Source organism: Panthera uncia, assembly GCF_023721935.1.
Source record: "Panthera uncia isolate 11264 chromosome A3 unlocalized genomic scaffold, Puncia_PCG_1.0 HiC_scaffold_12, whole genome shotgun sequence".
Classification (NCBI taxonomy): domain Eukaryota; kingdom Metazoa; phylum Chordata; class Mammalia; order Carnivora; family Felidae; genus Panthera; species Panthera uncia.
Genome location: NW_026057579.1, coordinates 33,699,189 through 33,717,225, shown reverse-complemented (window position 1 = coordinate 33,717,225; position 18,037 = coordinate 33,699,189). Strand labels below are relative to the sequence as shown.

At 40.1% G+C, this 18,037-nt stretch overlaps 1 protein-coding gene across 10 annotated transcripts in view; it reads right to left on the bottom strand.

Annotated features, from left to right (window-relative positions):
- The window catches only part of KIDINS220 (kinase D interacting substrate 220), a 95,931-nt gene that overhangs the window by 53,750 nt on the left and 24,144 nt on the right, over positions 1-18,037 (bottom strand). For all 10 annotated transcript variants that reach the window (XM_049652576.1, XM_049652580.1, XM_049652583.1 and 7 more), the window contains 8 exons: positions 16,466-16,663; positions 14,126-14,224; positions 12,430-12,528; positions 11,041-11,139; positions 7,624-7,801; positions 3,590-3,754; positions 2,156-2,335; positions 1,162-1,327 (listed from right to left, as the gene is read on the bottom strand). In XM_049652576.1, coding sequence (XP_049508533.1) covers positions 1,162-1,327; positions 2,156-2,335; positions 3,590-3,754; positions 7,624-7,801; positions 11,041-11,139; positions 12,430-12,528; positions 14,126-14,224; positions 16,466-16,663 — 1,184 coding nt within the window. The remainder of the gene's footprint in view (positions 1-1,161; positions 1,328-2,155; positions 2,336-3,589; positions 3,755-7,623; positions 7,802-11,040; positions 11,140-12,429; positions 12,529-14,125; positions 14,225-16,465; positions 16,664-18,037) is intronic.

Genomic DNA, 18,037 nt, shown 5'->3' with positions numbered 1-18,037 from the left:
ATAAGTTGTAAAATATGCTTTTCACAGTTGTTCTTTGAAATAACTGAGTTGTCTGCCTCCTGACCCTCTGGGTGGATATGATTTCTGTATCTGTTCCTTTCTCCCCTGCCATCCCTAATTAAATGTCCATCTCAACACAGTAGATACGCAGTGCTTTCAAATACAATCTAAGACCCCACTGTACCATACTGTGCGACCTTGTTTTATGCTATTTTAATTGTTCAGACTTTAAAAAAAAAATACCATCTCATTAATTTAAAATATATTTTCTGTAAAAATGTTTCCCCCAATTATTTCATTCTACTCTGTATGTTTTCTTAACTTTTTAATTTTACCTTTTCATCTATAAATCCTTCTCCTAACACCTGATCATATATGCTAATTACACATAAGTTTTTGTCTTTATTTTTGTCTCTTATATTCATAGCTTTAATGTTTCATCTGGGTTGGCCTAATTATTTTCCTCTTAGATTACACATTTTATCTTAAAATAATTTTAAAATTCTTAATCATTTCATATACATTTAAATATTCTGCCAATTCCTATTGGATTCCTTTGGCTTTCAATTCTGTACTTTGTTTTTCACTTGACGTTCCCCTGGAGCCTTCCACTTTTCCTTTATTCTTGACATACGTGTTTTCCACCATTTCTGAACTGTTTTCTCATGCATTTCCTATTTGATAGTAATAACTTCAGACAAGCAAGTCAATATATTTCCACAGGCGAGAAAAGAGCTGCTCAGAGAGCATGCTGGGTTGCCAAGGTTACGTGCTAAAGCAAGGGGATGCCAGGACCCATCCTGGGTCCTGCACTCTCTTCAAAGTGTCCCCAAAGGATGGAAAAGGGGTCATAAACGGTGGGGGGGGGGGGGGGGGGGGGGTAGGGGAAAGGTTTATGCTCTGATAAAATTTGCGAAATCAAAGTTAACCAGCTTTTTTTAGGATAAAAGGTCTCCGATCCTTTTATGTACAAGAGGAAGGTACAACATGAAGTGTCCCTCAAACCCACTCAACCAGGACGTGTTGTTTTGTTTCTCACATAAAAAATTCACGAAACCAATGTTTTTTGGAACGTACGCCGAGAAATGAGGCATTTTTGCTCAAAAACTTCATTTTTGCTTCATCTTATCCAAAGCTGCCTTCATCACGGGGCCAACTCACCTGACAGGCAAGGCTCTGGTGGTTTGCTCCGGCAGCTCAGGCGGGTTCACAAACATCAACTTGAGGAGCAGCTGCAAGTAGCCGATGTGTCTCGCCAGTCTGGTGCTGAGGACCCAGGCCCAATTCCAACTCTCTCCTTCCCTCCGGCCACCAAAGTAAATGACAACTAAAGAGTAAACGATTAAAAAATTAGTTGACAGCCGTTACCCAAGCAGCCTCTTTTCTCAAACTGTCAAATATCAAGCAACGGGAGGTAGGCGTACACGACTGTCCCCGGTGCCAGGCTATCTCCTAGCCTCCTCGAAGGAGTCCTCGACCGAACAACCGACATAGAGAAGGTACGTGGAAAACGGAAAAGTAAACTAACTCAAATATGACATACGAAACACAATCAGAAAGATAATGCCTTAAACAGAAACATATCACTCAGTTCAGACTCAAATGTACGTACGTGACTTGGGGTTTATCATTTTTTTACACCACCAGCTCCTCTGACAGGGAATCTGTTTCCTCTTTTACAACTGATGATATCCCCCAAGAACAGGACTACGTTCTATTTACTTTGTTTTCAGATAAAATAAAGATCATAGTCATGATCAAAATGCCCGAGAGCATGCCAGTGATGGCTATGAAGACTTACTCTCAAAAAAGACTTAAATACAGTAATTCATTAACGTATTAAAAAGCGAGTATAACAAATTACAGTTCTGCTTCAATACTGACAAGCACTCCACCAGCGTTTACAGCCACTCCAGCCAGGTGGTGGACAATGTTCCTCTAGGCCAACTTCTAAAATAGCAAAAAGATCCCTTTTCTCACTTAATTATGAAAATCACTTAGGGGAGGGATATGGATAATATTTAAGAACTACAGATAATATTTTATATTTTATAAATATAGATATATTTAAGAGATATAGATACTCTTTTAAATAAAACAATGAGTCTTGACATTGTCTCTATTTTTGGAAAAAAAACAAAAAGCAAAAACTTACTAAAAAATATATATAAGAGAGCCAAGAAGCTCAATGATATTGCTATTCCAAGATTCAGGTCAACTGTAAAAGCAAACAGTAAACCAAGCCCTCCACAGAGCAGCAAAGTCAGAAATACTATAAGCCAGGAAAACTGAAAAAGAGGTTCAATCTGTTGTCCGGCAAAAGTCTTCATTTCATCTGAAAGAGAAATAAGAAAGCCTCAGTCCTGTTTTGTTTAAGAAACGCAACTTTTTTTTCCTCCAGGTTTTTATTTAAATCCAGTTAGTCAACATGCAGTGTGATATTAGCTTCAGGTGTAGTTTTTTTCTTTCCCTCCAAGTTTTTTAAGAAATACAATTTCAAACTGAATTTGAAATGTTCACGTTTTCAGTATAGACATATATCGGGCACTTACTAAACCCCTATATAGAGTGCTGCTACTTAACCATTTTAGCCAAAGTTCTCCTCAGATAAGCCTCCAAGCCTCCTTCCCTAGGGGCACACCCACCCTGGTCTCACCTGCTCTCCTGCTGCACACTGAGGGTGCACACATCCTTTCATATATTCCCATTTGTCAAGATTCTGTTGATATTTATTTTTTGTGGTTTGTATTACATAAGCAACAAGGTATTGTTTCCACGCCCAAAACTGAAAAACATTACTTTGCTATGTGTCTTCAAACTACACATCATGACCCTTCCTCTCTCCTCCTCACCCCTTCTCCCTCCAATCACATTTAAGAATCACTGCTCTTCAAGGTGTGTGCGGAGCCCAAATGAGCCCTAAACAAGTCACTCCTTCCACAAAACCTGGTAAAAAATTTATAGGCAATACTGAAACCTACCCTTGAGGAATGAGTAAGATTTTGCCAATCAAAAGGCTGGGGTGGGGGCGGTTGTCTATGAAGCTCCTAACAGAGGGAACAACCCAGGAAAAGTGTCTAGGCTGTTCTTGCAAGAGCAACAGCCCTTGTGACTGTGCCCACAGCACGGGGACCCACGAGAGTCAGTGCTGGTGGGTGTGCCATGCTAACTGACAAGTTTAAGAGGGGCACTGAATAGGACGATTACAAATACCACGTGCAGGGACGCCTGCCTGGCTGGCTCAGTGGGGGAAACAGGCAACTCTTGATCTCGGGGTCGTGAGTTCAAGCCCCAAGTGGGGCATGGAGCTTACTTAATAATAATAAAAATAAAAATAATAATAAATAGCATATGCAGAAAATCCGCTACCAAGGGGTCTTAAGCGTATCATAACACAACCGGATTTTGTTTTAGGAAGAGAAATCAAATGATCGTGTGCAGGATCAACTGGAGGGCAATAAAACGTTCAGTGTAGTAAACTGTGCGACACACATACCCATACATAAAAATCTATTTTGTCTTTACTTCAGAAAAAACACCAAAGGAAACCTCACTATACATACAGACTTTGTACAAACATGCCCTTTACCTTCTAGTTTCTTGAGTAAGAAGGATTTGCCACTTCCCCACTGTGCATACAGCCCCACACAGATGGGCGGCTGCATGGTAGGCTCACTGAGAATGTCTGCCAGGGCACTGCTATACAAGTCGTAACCGAGCATGTCACCGTCGGTCTCAGTAGGAGACAAGTGTCCTGTAATTATAAACACACCATTTCCTTACATTAAAAACAGACACTACCACTAGAAAGGAACATCAAGTCTCATTTATCGATTATTGATTTCATTAGGAAAAAAGCCTTATTAAATGGTTAGGCCTGCGTAAAAATAGGTTCAAAGGTATTAAATCTTAAATACCATATTTCATTGAACTTAAGATACCTACCTGCTTACTGTAAGATGCATCATCTGAGGGTTGATGGGGGGTGGGAGGGAGGAGAGGGTGGGTGATGGGTATTGAGGAGGGCACCTTTTGGGATGAGCACTGGGTGTTGTATGGAAACCAATTTGACAATAAATTTCATATATTGAAAAAAAAGATGCATCATTATCATGTACAACTAAGAAAGAAAAACGTGTTGCCAAATTATGACACAATGCTCTCTCATCCATCAATTGTAAGACACATTTCAATTTCAGAGATGTTAAAATGGGGAACAATGTACATTTTAGAATCAATAAAATGATTAAAACACAAACTAGCACATAGGAAGAAATTTAATATGTGCAATACCTATAGAAAGAAGCTATTAAAAGTCACTGAAGAATACAGTAATCCGAGAAAGAGAGACATCGTATGGCTCCAGGCAGAAAGGTTCGATGACTTCAAGACAGCAATTCTCACCAAATTAATTTATCACTTTGAGACAATTCCAATCAAAATCCCACAGAAATTTTTGAAAAATTGAAAAGTCAGAACACGTAAGTACAGCTAAGAAAAAATATTAAAAGACTACCAGAGAAAGAGTAGTTGTTTCTGGAGAATAAAAAATACACGACAAAGCTATAACAATTAGAGCACTGTAGAGCTAAGTGGCATTTCAAACCAGTGGACAAGGGAGGAATTAGCAAGTGATGCTGGGAGAGGTGAACCATCTATTTTTTATTTATTTTTACTTTTTTATATAATTTATTGTCAAATTGGCTTCCATACAACACCCAGCGCTCATCCCAACAAGTGCCCTCCTCCACGCCCATCACCCACTTTCCCCTCTCCCCCACCCCCCACCCACCCTCAGTTTGTTCTCAGTATTTAAGAGTCTCTTATGGTTTGCCTCCCTCCCTCTCTGTTTGTAACTTTTTCCCCCTTCCTTCCCCCATGGTCTTAAGTTTCTCAAGTTCCACATGAGTGAAAACATATGGGATCTGTCTTTCTCTGCCTGACTTATTTCACTCAGCATAATACCCTCTAGTTCCATCCACGTTGCTGCAAAAGGCAGGATTTCATTCTTTCTCGTTGCCAAGTAGTATTCCATTGTATACATAAACCACATCTTCTGTATCCATTCGTCAGTTGATGGACATTTAGGCTCTTTCCATAATTTGGCTATTGTTGAAAGTGCTGCTATAAACATTGGGGTACAAGTGCCCCTCTGCATCAGCACTCCTGTATCCCTTGGGTAAATTCCTAGCAGTGCTATTGCTGGGTCGTAGGGTAGATCTATTTTTAATTTTTTGAAGAACCTCCACACTGTTTTCCAGAGCGGCTGCGCCAGTTTGCATTCAAACCAACAGTGCATGAGCCATCTATTTTTTAAAAAATAAAATGAAAACTCTACACATCCCATACCTCATAAAAGTAAGTTTTTAAAATATTAAAATATTAAATGCAAAAGGTAAAACCATAAAAATGCTAGAAGAAAACATAGGGTAAAAATGTTTTAAATCGGTGCATGGAAAAGGCCTTTCTCAATATAATACTAAGGCCAGAACTGCAGGAAAAGACTGACAAATACACTACAAAACTGCGTAACTGTTAGATGAGGAATAAAAACCCCATCACTATAAACGAGGAAGAAGCTGGGAGAGGGGTGCAACATAGAGGATGGACCCAGGGTCAATATCTATATCATACAAAGACACTTAAAACCAATTTTTAGAAACTATCAAAAACTCAAGAGGAGGGGCGCCTGGGTGGCGCAGTCGGTTAAGCGTCCGACTTCAGCCAGGTCACGATCTCGCGGTCCGTGAGTTCGAGCCCCGAGTCAGGCTCTGGGCTGATGGCTCGGAGCCTGGAGCCTGTTTCCGATTCTGTGTCTCCCTCTCTCTCTGCCCCTCCCCCGTTCATGCTCTGTCTCTCTCTGTCCCAAAAATAAAAAAACAAAACAAAAAAAAAACAAAAAAACAAAAAAACTCAAGAGGAAAGTAGGCAAAAGATACAAAGAGGAAAATGGCAAAACTACGAATGGCCTATGAACATAAGAAAAGATCTCAATCTCACTAATAATTTTATAATGCAAATTACAGGAGATTTTTTTTTCTCTTATTGATCTGATTAGCAGAGATTAAGGAGGCTGGAGATATCTAGCATTCGCAAGCTTATGGGGAACTGCACGACATGGCCTGAGGCAGAAGAAGTTGTTAGAACCATATGAAAAGTCTACCAACACTGTGAGCCTCCGCTGACTTGCCAATTCTACTTCTGGGCATTTATTCTAAGAAAATAATCCTAAAAATAAAAGTTAATGGATATGTGTACAAAGATGTTTACTGTAGCTTTTAATATATATACATTAGCTTTTAAATATAGTTAATTATTTAAAACTTTTATAATATGGTATGACCCAATTATTACTTTTTAAGGCTGTATATGTAGCATAAAACATTTTTAGAAATGTACAGAAAATCCTGTTAAGTTATTCAAACAGTTATGAATTAAGAGATAGGGGACAAAGGGAAATTTATACTTTCTACTATATTTGTATCTTTATTCTGGAAATTTAATGTGTGTGCATTATTAGAATTAGAAAACAATATTTTAGGGGCGCCTGGGTGGCTTAGTCAGTTAAGCGTCTGACTTCACTCATGTCATGATCTCACGGTCCGTGGGCTCAAGCCCCGCGTTGGGCTCTGTGCTGACAGCTCAGACCCTGGAGCCTGCTTCAGATTCTCTGTCTCTCTCTCTGCCCCTCACCGTTTGTGTTCTGTCTCTCTCTCTCTCTCTCTCTCTCTCAAAATAAAAATATTTTTTTAAAAGTATTTTAAAATACAAGAACTCAATAATACAATAGAATCATACGTAAAAATAGTATCTAAGTAAGAAGCTCAACTACAAGGTGGTGGGATTCTACTATCTCCCGCTTGTTTCTCTTAATTCTAGTAGAAAATTGTTCCATATTTCAAAACACCACATATGAATGATTATATGTGCATGTACATTCTTTTCAATCAAAAACTATTTTAGTACAATATTCAAAGCATTATGCTAGATGTTACAGAGGACATAAAGATAAGAAGAGATAGTTCCTATCCTGAAGAACTTGGAATCTGAAGGGAGAAAATTCTAATAAAAAAAAGGCCAGGTATAATAAGTATTAAAAAAGGAAACATAAAAATGCTTAAGTATTCAAACTAGGAAAAACTTTGCCTGGTGAGGCAGATCAGTTAAAACGTCACTGAGAAGGGGACAAATGACAGGAGCCTTGGAGAAAGAAGACTGACAGGTAAGGGACGTTCCTGGGAATGGAGAGGACAGACCTGTGGCAGGCAGAACACGAGCAAACACGGGGAAGTCTAAGCGGTCAGGCTGCACGGAAAACAGGGCATGTTTTGGTAAAAACACGAAGTGCGCCTAGGGGAACAGGGAGATTTTTAGAAAAGCAGGCTAGACTTTCAGTGGTCTTAAACGTTGACTGCTGACTCTGGATGTACTCGATGTAGACACTGCAGGACAATGCAGAAGGGCTTTAGGCAGGAAGGAGTATTTTTCCACAGCAAAATAACAGCTTCCTCAACTTTCACAATCTCCAGTGAAGTGGTAAATGCCAAACTGCTATGGGCCCCTTAACTTTCATGTAACATTCATTTTTTCAAAGCTCAGTCAGGAACAAAACCCAATACTTACTGGCTCCGAATATCTGAGTTAAAATACTTTTTTGATGGCTACAGTCAATGTTGTAGGGAGTCTCGCCTGCTTTGTTGGGCCTATAAAGTAACCTTCCGTCTTTGGGATTTCTTAAAAGAAGCTCTGCCAGTTTGCGACTCCTCCCACGGATAGCAATATGCAAAGGCGTGTCTCCTTTCTGTAAAATAGGCAGGAAGCTTGAACTTTCATGTATTTTACATGTAACACATACAGAGTAACAATTTTCATGTTTTGTAAAATAATGAAACATCTGAACTTCTCCTGTTTTTCAGACAGAGTGAATAAATCTGAATTTTTATCTCCCTTCTCTGTACTTTCTTTCTCTAGCTCCCTACCTAGCTCTTCTTGGCTATTCTTTCTCCCACAGTCCTGGAGAACGAAGTCATTCTCCCCCCCCCCCCCCACCCACTGAGAGAGAAGCAACAGGCTCTCTTCGCCGATCCGCTGCCATCCGAACATCCGAACATCTATTTGTCCACAACGTCCTTCACTTTCCTCAACTAGTTTCTACCCTATCGCACAATTTTCTCCTGCATTTGTCTAGAAAGCTTCACGGCCTATACTGATACCCCATCTAACACGAGTGATCTCACCTGCTCCCATGCCCTTTGCCAACCAGCCTCCGTCATGTTAAGCCCTCAACTCTGTCCTGCAGTTCTCTCCCTTGGAGCCCTGCCACACTCTGTGCGCCCTTCTCCGGCCAGTGCTACCTCTCCTGCTCTCCTCCCTACATCCGCCCATCAACCTACCTTCTTCCCGTAGTAGAATCTCTAATCACATGAGTATTCACATCCAACACTCATGAAAACGTGTAAAAACAAACAAAACAAAACAAAAACCTTAGGTCTGTGATGTGTTCTCCCACTTTTTACTTCACAAACACCATCTCTTAAAGACGTTGATCCAGTTAACAAATGACATTCTCAGTTCTCGTCAACCCTGATCTCTCTAGAAACACCAAATGAAAATGACCTGCAGTATTCTTCCTATAGCTTCTATGGCACCACCTTGTCTTGATTTTGACTTTCATCTTCTGCTTTTGGTCTCCTTCTTCCATTTCTAGATTCTCTTTCTACATCCTAAACACATGGCACAATAACTATGTTCTGAACTCACTCCATGTAAATAAGGCACCAGCTGGGCACCTGGGGGGTTGGAAGACAAAATAGTCCCTGACCTTAAACAGCTGACAACGTAACAGGAAAAATCAGATAAATATCCAAACTATAAAACTAAGTAGGATGTGACACGCTCCGTAAGTAAAGTTTTGACCTCAGCTTTGATCTTTCTTCCCATTGATGACCTTAGTCACACCCATGCAATTCTTATCTCTTGGTAACTAACTGCCAAATTCTGACCACTAGTCTTGATTTCTTGCCCAAATTCTAGTCCCATACTTCCCAATGCCTACTGGTCATGGCCTCCTGAATGTCTTATCAGCCCTCAAACCAAACACATCTGCATCAGATTTCATCATTTTATTTCCCCACCTGAACCCCATTTCTTATCCCCGAATCTGTGAGAAGGTAGAAATATCATTTGTGTCACTTCTGCCAGACACAAGGTTTCTGAAAATTCAGGGAAGACAGGGAAGATATTAACACCCGCAGCCAATGTGCAGAAGAAACACTGAGCTCTCTGATAGGCTAGGTGGAAATAGCATTAGTCTTCATTCTTAGTGTATCTTTATGAAATCCTCTACGAAGAGCCAGGATCAAGACTTTTACAGGTTTGTATTCCAAATTCTAGCACAACACCACCTTACCCATCCTCAGTAAGTGTGTGCTGAATGAGTGAACAACCGCCCCAAGTATCACGTGTGCCTGTCACAAGTGTGTGCTGACTCGAGGCAGGGCACACACACAGGGATGTCGAGACCAAGAACTTCAGGAAATCTATTAATGAGTATGCAACGAATATTTATAAACGGCATGTTACAGAATTAATGAGGCCATGTGGAATCTTAAAGGGCACTTAATCCAGTGGGTTCCTTATTGTAAATTAGGGAATCAGAGCCAGAAACAAGTAACAGCAGAATGAGAAAAACAGCCAATACAGGAAGTTTTCTATAAACCTAAATATATTCAGTTTCAAAATCTCTTCTTTGACTTTCTGTCATTCCTAATTTTCAATATTAAAGTTTCCTTCCTTTTATATGACATTATATAAATGTGGTAATGATGGGTGAGAAGATTTTTTGTTATGTTTTTCCTTAAACAGTGGTGTTTTCTTGATAAAATACTAATACATATTGATTCTGTGGGGTTTTTTTTTTGTTTAATTGTCTCATAAATAATAGGAAGATAAACTTCAGTCTATTATGGATTAGGAGAGCCCAAATCATATCATACATTTAGATGGAAAAAATTTATAATATCTCTTACTTTGTACAGAAATCAATTCACTCGTTTTATGGGAGGAAATCAGTTGAAAGCAGAAAAGAACTCCATTTAAAATGAAAACAAACTCAAACTGGGGATTAATTCTATATAAAGTATTAAGCAATTTCAAGTTAAATTTACTACGGGGGCACCTGGGGGGCTCAGTCGGTGAAGCATCCGACTTCAGCTCAGGTCATGAACTTGCGGTTCATGAGTTCAAGCTCCGCATCGGGCGCGGCACTGACAGCTCAGAGCCTGCAGCCTGCTTTGGATCCTCTGTCTCCCTCTTTCTCTGTTCCTTCCCTACTCGCACTCTGTCTCTCCCTCTCTCTCTCTCTCTCTCTCTCTCTCAAAAATAAGTAAAGATTAAAAAGAAACAAACTATGGGGGCGCCTGGATGGCTTAGTCAGTTAAGTGTCTGACTCTTGATTTCGGCTCAGGTCATGATCTCACGGTTTGTGGAATTGAGCCCCGCATCGGGCTCTGTGCTGACAGCGTGGAGCCTGCTTGGCATTCTCTCTCTCCCTCTCTCTCTGCCTCTCACTCTCTCAAAATAAATAAATAAACTTTAAAAAACCATGAACATTTCTCTAAAAGAATTATGGTGAGGACGCAGTAGCACCTGTTACCTCCTGTTAGTGGACACAAATGCCAGCCTGCTCTGAGCCTATTTTCTCCAGCCCCTTAAATTCTTTCCTCCTGTTTATCTGCAAGCAGGCTCTACATCGGATGACATCCTCCTCGGATGGTGGTCGACGCGGCTCACCAGCACCGGCGTGAGCAACGGAAGGAAAACCTGAAGCGGCCTCTTTAACAGCACATTAGGTCTGCCCACTCCGCAGCACGCTATCAGAACAGCCAAGAAGAGATCACGGCACCAAAACCCCAAAGAGATGTCCCTAGCAAGTAACCTCTCCCTCCGCAAAATGAAACCAGCCCCCCTCTAAGTCCAGCAACTATTTAGGTCAGGCTAGCAACAGCCTTCCAAAGAGCGTTCTCTGCGCACATGTCTTACCTTATCCACGGCCGATACTTTAGCTCCTTTATCTAGCAACAGCTCCACTACCTCGATATTTCTCATCTTGGTGGCCTTTATAAGCGGTGTTTCACCATCCTGCAGGCACAGATAAGAAGTTTGGCCAGATTAACAGCGTTACTCCTACGTGTTTAAAGTCATGTAAATGCACATGTAAGAATTCAACTGTCTGACTGTGGTACCAGACCATATCGCCAATGCCCTCAAAAAAACACAGCCATAGAAACTAGTAAGAAAACTGCCTTTCACCACCAATCATTTGTATCGAAATCATCTGGTGTCACTCAGCCGAGAATGGGAATATGGCCCAGCGACTCGTCAGCCATTTCTGGCGACAATGCCCCGCCCCTCGCTGATGTGGCCGTACCCCAGGCTCCACCACTGACATCCGGGCAGCACCGCCAGAGACTACGTCCCGTTCTCACCATCTTCCCAACTGACCCACAGCTCAGCCAGTGTCCAAGCCTGCCAGTGTCTAGATTTTCCAGAAATCTTTACCAGCGTCACTTCAGATCTCTATGCACCTAAGGACCCGTGTGTAACAGGGATAACAATTTGATACAAACAGCATGCATCTGGAAAACCTCAAAAAAGTTCATGATTTTTTTCAAAATCAAGTTAAGGGAAATAAGAAGAGACCATACACAGCTCAGCGTTGAATTAGGAAAGACAGAAGCTTGGTCAGAACCCACATAGGTCACAGTGGTTGTCACATAGGTCCAAAAAAATAAATAAATAAAAAAAGATTATCTAGGAGCCACCCATAAATCAAAAGGTAACCCAGGAAACTTTCTGTCCTAGGGCACTGATGTTACCATCATCAGGACAGAAAGAGGCTGGTCCCAATCCGCAGCAGATAAAATAGAAGTGTAAGGGTAGTAACTCCAAAGTGTGTTTATTCACTAGGAAGGCCTGCCACCTCAATCCAGAATTCCAGATATATTTCCCCATGGAAAACTATTACACATAAAACCAAATACAGTCACTAAAGTCTTATCAAGTTTTATATTGTTCACATGATTTAAGTAAAATAGACTAAAGCAACTGGTTTGGGGAACCAAGAACCACCCACCTTGGTCTTTTAAAAGGAAATATGATCTGCATTCCAAACAAGAGCATAAAAGGATTGAGGAAATGACCTGTCTGCAATTTGTGAATAGCTGATATTGTATTTTCTGAAAGTGTTTAATTAAAAAGTAACGAATTACACACTGTATTTTCCTGTGAATACACAACTTCCGAAAGGATACAAAATTACTGCCTAATTTGATATAGACTATTGCCAGTAAAATCAGCATAATTCTAACATCAAACACCAATGACTGAAAAAAATCAGCAGCACCGACATTCTGCACTGGGTCTTAATACCTTTGTGCATATTTCAGTGTCAGGATTGCACTGTAAGATATCTCTCACCATCGTCGCATTTCCTTTCTCTACAGCCCAATATAAAGCAGTTTTGTTGTCCTGCAAAATAGAAAAAAATCATCACTTCATATAAGATACAATATTGGGAAACTGCTACTTGTAAACATAAAACATCATTTTTAACATTTCTGCCAGAAAGCACGAATAGATCTTACCAACAAACAGGAAAGAATATCAACCCTTATCTGTTCAGCAGCTAAGAAGCAGTCTTTCACTTGCTCATTTTCTTGAATTTTCTCATCCTATTATTCCACTGTCCTTGCCTGAAATACCAGTCTTCCTTTTCTCTACCTATCTAAATCCAACCCATCTTTCAAATCTGACTCAAATTCTACCTGCTCTCAAAAGCCTTAATGCCCTCTTTCCCCAACTCAAGACTCTTACACTTGAACCTTTCATTAAGCAATCAATCATGTACCATCTTCTATCAAAAGGCATCACTTTATATGTTTATGCAAAACACAAAAACATAAACAAAACAAAGTAAAACCTCCCTAAAATACGGTGTTTCTTACAGCCAAGGATTCCATGTTAAGTCCCTCACAGCATTTGGCATAATATTTATTAGTTTGATTTAAAAATGGAGGGGCGCTTGGGTGGCTCAGTTAAGGGTCTGACTTCGGCTCAGGTCATGATCTCACAGTTTGTGGGTTCAAGCCCCACATTGGGCTCTGTGCTGACAGCTCAGAGCCTGGAGCCTGGCTCGGATTCTGTGTTTCCCTCTCTCTCTCTGCCTCTCCCCCACTCATGCTCTGTCTCTCAAAAATAAATGTTAAAAAAAAAATTTTAATGGATTTGGGGGCACCCAGGTGGCTCAGTTGGTTAAGCGTCAGACTCTTGATTTCAGCTCAGATCATGATCTCACGGTTCGAGAGATCAAGCTCCAAGTCAGGCTCTGTGTTGACAGTGTGGAGCCTGCTTGGGATCCTCTCTCTCTCTCTCTCTCTCTCTCTCTCCCTCCCTCCCTCTCAAAATAAGTAAATAAACATGTTTTTAATGGATTTGGATACAAGGAAAAACTGAGCAGAAGTGTAGACTGTCCAACAACAAAATGGGTTAAGTACAGATTTTTTTAACCTAAATCTCTTAAAATATTGGACAAATTCACAACTTTAGGGGAGCTTTTACCTAGCATTAGTAATTTGTAATTTGTAGCTCTGTGAGCTATGGCTTAAGCAAAGTCCAGAGGCACTATCAAGTGGTTCTAGGAAAGGCAAACAGAACAGGGAAGGAGAAGACGAAACAGCAAGAAGAACATATGGAGGGAAAAGGCAGAACAGAGGGAAAGTACTAAACAGAATAAATAAATTACATGCATTCAAAGTACCAGCAACTGTCTCGTAAAGTACTAATTTCAGGATTGAATATATTTACACATTAATAAAAGAGGCGTGTTTGAAAAATATGAGCTTCTAACATGCTCTAATGTCATCTAATATGACGTTAATGGAGAAATTCTGTAAGAATGGCAGTGAAACTTAATATAGGCATCCATTAAATATCGTAGGGTCTAGATGTTTATCCTCATAGAAAAATTAGAAGAATGACATTAGGATCAGTCGACACGTACAACTGATTATGCTCAGAGGTAGCAGCAAACACACACACACACACACACACACACACACACACACACCTGTCCTCTAATGTCTATATCAGCATATTTCTGGAGAAGTGCTCGAACGATTTCTACATGACCACCTCTGACAGCACCAATCAACACGGTATCTCCACTCTGAAAAGACAAAAAAAAAAGGCAAACTGACAAGAACAAATAAACACTGCTTTGAAGTTAAGGTTCATCGTATACTAACAGATATTGCTCTGAAAATTTCTTGGATAAAAGAGTAACTCAAGAGAAACATTTTAGTTAACTAATATTAACACCTAACATTAAGGGCCCTGAGAGCAAGAGAAGGTTATACCTCAAAATGAGGACTCTGAAATTCCAGGACAAAAGTTGAGAAAGACAAGTCACCCAGAACGATAAGCCATTCTCTTTGAAGAAGACCTCCCTTTCTAAGTGTAAATTAAATAAAATGACATCATAGCTGTCAACGAACTGAATGAACACTTAGAAATGACATAATACAAAATTGTTGGAGTAATTCTATGTGACAAAAGTCATGGGTTGTAAAAAAGGGATTTGTAGGGCGAGGGCCATCAGTGGGTCTATAACCGACCACATTTAATTAAGGGAGAGGCCGGTTCCCAGACCAGTATCTACATTCTAGGCAATCTGGCATTACAGGCTAACAGTGCCTAAGACTGACTCATTCCCCATGATGAGGCTTAGATGAAGTTCATTACCTCATAAAGACATCTCTCTGCCCTGAAATTCTATTCACCAAGCAATGATCAGTATTAATTATATCCTTCTACTACTTCAAATGTAAAATGGCTATTTTGGCAATGGGCAGAATTTTTTTTTTTTTTACTCTAAATTACGTATCAGTTGCAGGGATTTGAGTTGGGTGAGTCTATGGGCTGTGGCTCATCTCAATCCTTAGTGGGCCTCGATGGGCGATAAATCAAGATGCAGGTCCTTGAGGATTACCAACCTTAGCGCCCTGTGTAGTAGGATCTTTACAACATTAAAAGCAGAAACAAACCCAAGGCAAACCAACTTTAGTTGAGAATTCCAGACTAGTAAATTAATAAAACGTTGTAAATATTTCATTGCTTACTGTGTGCCATGTACTGTTCTAGGTACTGGGAAACAAGACAAACAAGGTCCCAGCTCTAGAAGAACTGGCAGGCTAGAGGAGACAAACAGACAACAGACAATACACACAAACAAACAAACAATCAGACAAATGCCATGCAAATAAATTAAAATAACAGTGATATGATAGAAAGTGACTGGACAGCTACTTTGGATTGGGTCACTGGAGAAGATCTTTCTGAGGAACTCATAGTTAAGCTGAGGTCGGAATGACAAGGAGGAGGCAGCTACACAGTGATCATGATGATCAGCATTCCCAACAGAGCATAGCTGGTGCAGAGGTCCCAGAGCAACAACAAGATCGCGTGTTCAAGAAAGGGAAGAACGTTAATATGCCTGCAACCTATTAAAACAGGGTTAAAGTGTTGCGAAACGAGGGCAGAGAGTCAGGCAAGGACAATGTCTTACGGTGTTCACAAACCAAAGAAGTAACATTTATCCTAAGTGCAAGAGAAGCCGTGGATGGCTTTAAATAAAGGAGTACACGAGATTTGTTGCTTTAGAGGTCACTGAGCACAGCACGGAGAATACATTAGAGACAAAAGAGAACCCGGTTAAGGTGCTGTTGCTGTAACAAGGGAAGACGGTGGCTGAGACTCGGGAGGTACTAGGGAAAATGAAAGGAAGCTGACACGTACAGGATGCGCTCTGGAGGTAGAACCAAGGGGACTCGCGGAAGAATCAGATGTGGCAGGTGAGGAAGAGAAGCCAAGGCTACTGTGGAGAACTTGGGGCTTTAACAACAGGGTGAGTGGGGACACCATTTTCCTGAGCTGGAGGCAGGAGGAAAAGCAGGCTTGGGATGAACCAAACAAGCCATCTGCTTTGCCGTAAGTCTTAAAAGCCCAGCAGACATTCAAGCAGAGTTCAAGCAGAGTTGGATATACAAGTGAAGAGTTCTGAGAAGAGGGTAGAGCAAGAGTACAATTTTGAAAATTTTAAGTGTAAAGGTGGTACCCGAACACTTGGGGACGTGAGTAACGCCAGCCACGAACAACACGACAGTAATGTACATCAAGGACAGTTACCGCGCATGTGATATTTTCAGTAACGATATTATTTGACAAAGATCAAAAAGAACACCTTCCACAAAGATTGAATAGTTGTTAACTTCTCAGTTCTAAAGGCAGAAATAAAATTTATCTTAAAACAAATGCATGACATACATGAAGAACCCTGAAAGGTGGGAGAAGCGAAGGTAATCTTCCATCACGTTACCACTGGACGACCAATCTGAAACAGGTAACCTACCCGATCAGGTATGTTCACGTATGTTCCAGCATCGAGCAGATCCTGTACAATCTCCGTATGACCCTCCTTTGATGCAATCATCAAAGCTGTATTTCCATCCTTATCTGTTAAATTTACATTTGGGTTTCTTTTCAAAATTTCCTTCACTGACTGAGTGTAGCCTCCTTTTACTGCCACGATCAGTGCAGTCATTGAATTCTACAACAAAATAAAAACAAGCCCAAGAAATCAGTACATTCTAGAAAACATAACTTATGCAATAATCATAAAACTGGTATTTTCAAAAAGATAGTCTATCATTAACAGTTATTTCTGATAATAAAATGCCAATATAAATAACCAATCACATACCAAAATTGGTCAGGAAGCATATTTTCTGTTTTTGAAGATACATTAATTCTCTTGAGTCAAGAGGACTGTTATGACATTCAATTCTTCAAATGATAATCTGACATTGGATTTGCTGACAATGAACAGACCCTCTCACTATATAATGAGATGAGATGGGATGATTCAAAATTAAGCACATTCTAAATTAAATAATCCAAAATAAGGTTAATTGGGCTTCAAACAAAGAATTGTTTATAATAAAACCTATACGAAAAACTGAAGTGAAATTCATTGAAAACAATGAACTGATAGCTACAGGATATTTCAATAAAGTGTAATACATTCTCCTTTCACAGTGACCTAGAAACCACATTTTTCAAAAATGGTCTTATTGTTAGTGGTTCTTTTAAAAGCTGCACGTATAGTTTATAACAATAAATCACCTGATAGAAGAAACTGACCCGTTACCAAAAGTATTAAAATTGTTTCTTGAGACATTGATCTATATTGAGACGTCATGTAATTTCCTTATAGAAATATTTCAGTTATTAGACCAGCCCTAAAACTAAGTCATAGTTCTTTCACATATTAAAATAGAATAGCCTTTTCAAATTCTTTAAGTCAAGGGGCGCCTGGGTGGCTCAGTTGGTTAAGCGGCCGACTTCGGCTCAGGTCATGATCTCACGGTCTGTGAGTTTGAGCCCCACGTCGGGCTCTGTGCTCACAGCTCAGAGCCTGGAGCCTGTTTCGGAATCTGTGTCTCCCTTTCTCTGACCCTCCCCCATTCATGCTCTGTCTCTCTCTGTCTCAAAAATAAATAAACGTTAAAAAAAAATATTTAAAAAAAAAAAATTCTTTAAGTCAAAAATCATAGAAATAGCCACTCTTCCACTTGATAAACTGTGCAGAAAAAAGGAGAGTGAAAGGTATGAATTTCATGTAAGAATCCCACTCTTTCCTGACACAGCACTAAAAAGATCAGCAAGTAGTAGCTTCTGCCAATCTGGAAGATAGGAGCAACCGGCTGATATCACATCAAGAAGTCAAGTGTGATACAGAGTTCACTTTTGTTACACTGCAGCCAGAGATTTGGTGATATGTCTCCTCAGAGTACTCCATGATCCATCTCACATAATACTTCATTTTGCAGATAATAGTCTGTATTGATCATTTCTTACGCATAAATATAATTTCCTTTAACTATAGTCTCAAAATTTCAAGGGAAAAGAAATTTGTCAGGCC